Source organism: Elephantulus edwardii, unplaced genomic scaffold (genome assembly GCF_000299155.1).
Source record: "Elephantulus edwardii isolate Elephantulus edwardi_28Jun2011 unplaced genomic scaffold, EleEdw1.0 scaffold00127, whole genome shotgun sequence".
NCBI classification, from domain to species: Eukaryota; Metazoa; Chordata; class Mammalia; order Macroscelidea; family Macroscelididae; genus Elephantulus; species Elephantulus edwardii.
In genome coordinates, this window is record NW_006399877.1 from 8713045 (window position 1) to 8717859 (window position 4815).

Here is a 4815-nt window from a genome sequence, read left to right on the forward strand (position 1 = left end):
TTACAAAGTCACTCAGGAAGAATTAAAAGAAGTGTTTGAAGATGCTATGGAAATCAGATTAGTCAGCAAAGATGGGAAGAGTAAAGGGTATGTGTGTGTTTGATGAAATAATACTGAGTCTCAGTGGAAGTTAATCCCCCAATACAAGTAATGCCAGTTATCCAGGTGCATTGTAGGTTGTTATTCCTCTGGGGGGATCGGGGTGCTTTCTAAAGGAAAGAAAGCTTTAGGAACCATGGCCAACATTCAGAATAAAATAAGATGCATTAACTGGAGTTTGCGATGAGATCGGTGGCGGGAGGCGGGCTGGAACTGGGCACAGGCGGTGGGGGGGGGTCCCGGGGCCAGGAGGCCGGTGGGCCCCGCGCTCGGGGCTCTGTTACCTGTGCTCGGCGAGCTCCTCGAACACCTGTGCCCGAGACAGCCCACGGGGAGGAGAGGAAAGGTGGGCGCCGTTTGACATCGGGATAAATCTTATTTTTTACTTTTAAGACAAGTTCGTAGCACTCGAGAAGGGAAGTTAAAAGTTAGTCGTAGTGGACATCAGGAAAGCTCTGGGCGAGAAGGAACTGCCCCCCGTGATCAGTGTTTGTGTAACTCCGATTTGGTCTCCCGTTTAGGCTGGAAAAAATCAAGGCGAGCCCAAGAAGCTGCCTCCTCCCCCCAAGGAGATAGAGGAAGACAGTGAGGATGAAGACATGTCAGAGGATGAGGAGGAAAGCAGTGAAGAAGAGGTAAAGAGGGCTTGGCAGCCTGGCAGATGCCTGGGGGCTTACATAAAACCTTTATGTGGTCTCTTGGCTTGGGGAGATGGGATAGAATTGAAATCATTACACTTTTCCAGTTTGAATTTGTTGGTGGCAAATACTAGAAAATGAGGACACAACTTGGACAACAAATTGCAGCATTGAGGTTCAGGTCTGAGGATTTCCTGTTTGTAGCCATGCCCCCCCTTTCCCACAGCCTCGAGGAATACGTAGGAGTAATTGATGAAGGTTTCATTGGTGGGAGCACTCATGACCACATTTTTACTTGTCCTTTGTTGTGTGTGGGTGTGACCTTTGCTGTTGAGCACTGCACGCCTGTATGCTGATTGCACCCCATCAGAGGCGCTGACCCAACCTCAGACAGGATCACCACTCTTTACTTGAGAAAAGTCGTTTTGAGCATGACTTGATTATGAAGAAGCAACTTTTCCCCCAGTAAACCCAACACACATTCCACCACCACCACCACCACCAGCAGCGAGTCAAATCCAGCTGTCCCAGGAGATTGTTTATCCTCTAGCGGAGCATCTGGTGGATTTGAACCCTATGCCTTTGGGATTGCAGCCCAGCTTCTTGCCACTAGGCCACCAGAGCTCCCTCACACATTCTCATTTGGTTGGTTAAGTTTGGAAAAGGTTCGTCTATCCTATTTGCTTTTTTAGTTTTCAGTTTCAGACTCCTACTATCTGCTATTTTTCGTTAGGTGGTGAATGCCTTTCAGTGTAGAAGCTTTTAGAAGTGTGATAAAGAACCCAAGGCTACCCATTGGTGAGGGAGTCCGCTTTAGTGGCCTGCTAGTAACAAGCCGCCTCACAGTCACAGATGCTCAGGGTCCACCGGCTGCTCTGAGAGGATGGCTGTTTCCTCCCATGTGGTTAACTATGTCTAAAAACAGAGAATCAGCTGTGAGTTGATTGCAGCTCGGCAAAAATGTTAAAATGTTCATTTTAATGTTGATGCGATTTTATTGCACATGTTGTATTGGTAATTGGTGCTGATCCTTGGAAAAAGGATCATTTTTGCAAAAACAAAGGTCAGTGAAAAGAGCAGTAGTCTCAGGATGGATTCACATAGTGGCTGCAACAATGAGGGTGGCTCAGGACCAGGTAGGCTTCATTCTGTTATATGTAGGGTTTCTGAGTGAGCCTCTTTTGATGTGAAAGATTGATGGCTTCAGAGCTCGAGTGCGTATTTGGTATAAGTTTATTGGTGGCTTTTTAATGTAGTATTTAGCATTGCTTATGCTTGGTTACTTCACATGAATTGAAAGGTGAGGAATGCAATTTATTTTCTTGTAGGTTGTTATTCCTCAGAAAAAAGGCAAGAAGAATGCCACAGTGCCCTCAAAGAAAGTAATGGTGTCCTCAACAAAAAAGGTGGTGGTTGCTGCACCAGCGAAGAAAGCAGCTGTCACTCCTGGCAAGAAGGTGGCAGTTACACCAGCCAAGATGGCAGTTACACCTGCCAAAGCTGTAGCAGCACCTGGCAAGAAGGGTGCCACGCCGGGCAAAGCAGTGGTGGCCACCCCCGGTAAAAAGGGTGCTGTGCCCACCAAGGGGGCAAAGAATGGCAAGAATGCCAAGAAGGATGAGAGTGAGGAGGAAGATGAAGACAGCGAGGAAGAAGAGGAGGAGGAAGACGATGAGGAGGAGGAAGAGGAGGAGGAAGAAGATGAATTTGAGCCAGAAATGATTAAAACAAAAGCAGCTGCCCCGGGCTCAGAGGATGAGGACGATGAAGACGACGACGAAGACGACGACGACGACGATGAAGACGGTACGTACCTGGTCATTCCCGCGCTGCTGATCGTGGGACACTCGCGGCGTGAGTGCAGCAGCGTCTACCCTACAAACAGGACAGCCCTGAGGGCAGAGACGCCTCTGTAAGGGGGTCCTTTGTGTTCAGGGCTGCCATTCTCAGGAAAGTGCCACTTCCACATGCTTGGAGGGGTTGTATGTGGTTGGTTTTCTAAATGTTAACATTTCTCCTTTAAGTACTCTTATTAGAGCTAGTGTTAGAGTTTACAGTTTGGTGATTTGTAGTTCCTTGATTTATCGTCTCAGAAACCTACTTGAGGGGAGTGAGTTGAATGTTATTTCTAAGAAAGCGTATGACTGACATTGTAGACTCTGAAGAGGAGGCTATGGAGACGACACCCGCCAAAGGAAAGAAAGCTGCCAAAGTGCCTCTCACAAAAACCAAGATGGTGACTGAGGATGAAGATGAGGAGGAGGATGACGACGACGAAGATGACGATGACGACGAAGAGGAGGAGGAGGAAGAGGACGAGGAAGAAGAGGAGGAGGAGGAGGAGGAGGAAGCAGGTATAAGTGGTTAAAGTTTCCTCAGGTGTTTAAAGGAAACACTTGGATACAGGTGACAGCTCTGTGAGATAACACATTTTCACATTTTCTTAGAACCTGTCAAAGAAGTATCTGGAAAGCGAAAAAAGGACATGACCAAGCAGAAAGCTGCTCCTGAAGCCAAGAAACAGAAAGTAGAAGGTAATTGACAGCATTTTCAGGGCTAGGGGAACATACACAGCACAAATGATGAATGACAAAGGGACTTAATACTGAATCCTGATGTCACATTAAGATGCTGATGTGTGTGAGATGTACAAGTGTGCAAGTTCATTTTTGTCACTGTCACTAAATTGAGGTCTTTCCCCCGTTTGTTTTCCTACAGCTGTTGAACCAACTTCAACTTTCAATCTCTTTGTTGGAAACCTGAACTGCAACAAATCTGCCCCTGAATTAAAAACTGGTCTCAGTGACGTTTTTGCTAAAAATGATCTTACTGTTACAGATGTCAGAATTGGTATGACTAGGTAAGTAACTGGTTTTAAAACTTCACATTTTCAGTGTAGCACCAAATAATTCATTAATAGTTAACAGAATTTGCTGGCTCGTTCTTCAGTCATACCAAAGAATCCGTAATAGCTTTTTTTGCCAGATAAGAATTCTTCTGTCAGTGCTTGCTTCAGCTGCACACGTATTAAAATTCTAATGCTAAAGAGAAGATTCGCATGGTCCCTGCACAAGAATGACACACACTAAATGTAACAATTTGTATTTTCAAAAAATCTTTCTGGTCAGATTCTGTCAAGGTTTTTGTCATGATCTGAAGGCCAGTCATATCAATCTTAGATTTATGGTAAGCAGTGAGTGTAGTTAGTGTACTTGGCGTTGGTATTAGTATTACCTGCAGAGATTTAGGATGTTTTCTATATGCTTTATTTGCATACTGCATTAGTGCTATGGAATGGCGCTCAGAATGTTTGGTAAAGCTGTTGACTTTCTTTCTTCATCCTCCAGGAAGTTTGGCTATGTGGATTTTGAATCTGCTGAGGACCTGGAAAGAGCCTTGGAACTCACTGGCTTAAAAGTCTTTGGCAATGAAATTAAACTAGAGAGACCAAAGGGGAAAGACAGTAAGAAAGGTGCGTAGGGAAGAACTTTTCAAACTTGTTTATACGGAAATATCTAGAGAAAAGATTGCCCAGTCCTGTTAACTGATGGCTGGGGAGGAAGGTGTCTCCCAGGGAAAACCCTAGTGCACACCAAAATGTTAAGGTGCTGGGATACACCGTGGCCACAGTGGATTCAAACAGACCAGTACTTAGCACAGCCCAGCAGTGTTTCTGTGTCTTGTACATGGCAACGGCATCATGATCACATACATTGTCTGTTCTTTTTATGCTCTGTCCCTGCCAGCCTTTCCTTTACACACGTCCATTTAAAATGGTACATTTTCTACTGAAAAACTAGCGGCCACTTCGAGTTTTGTTAGGCCAGTTCTGTTCTTTCAGCACATAGTTTGCTGTGACAGAACCAAGGGCAAGTGTTTTCTCTAACATGCTTGGTACAGCCTTGTATTTTTCTTTGCACATTAGAGGCTTTCAGAAATACTTGTTGAATAATAAATCTTTTTAACTTTTCTCTGTTTAATCCAGATCGAGATGCCAGAACACTTTTGGCCAAAAATTTGCCTTACAAAGTCACTCAGGAAGAATTAAAAGAAGTGTTTGAAGATGCTATGGAAATCA

At 44.8% G+C, this 4815-nt stretch overlaps 1 protein-coding gene across 1 annotated transcript in view; it reads left to right on the top strand.

The window, feature by feature from the left end:
• Positions 1-4815, top strand: part of NCL (nucleolin) — a 7454-nt gene that overhangs the window by 431 nt on the left and 2208 nt on the right. The window contains exons 2-8 of the mRNA XM_006893541.1: positions 621-734; positions 2066-2543; positions 2894-3091; positions 3185-3271; positions 3456-3597; positions 4085-4209; positions 4723-4812. Coding sequence (XP_006893603.1) covers positions 621-734; positions 2066-2543; positions 2894-3091; positions 3185-3271; positions 3456-3597; positions 4085-4209; positions 4723-4812 — 1234 coding nt within the window. The remainder of the gene's footprint in view (positions 1-620; positions 735-2065; positions 2544-2893; positions 3092-3184; positions 3272-3455; positions 3598-4084; positions 4210-4722; positions 4813-4815) is intronic.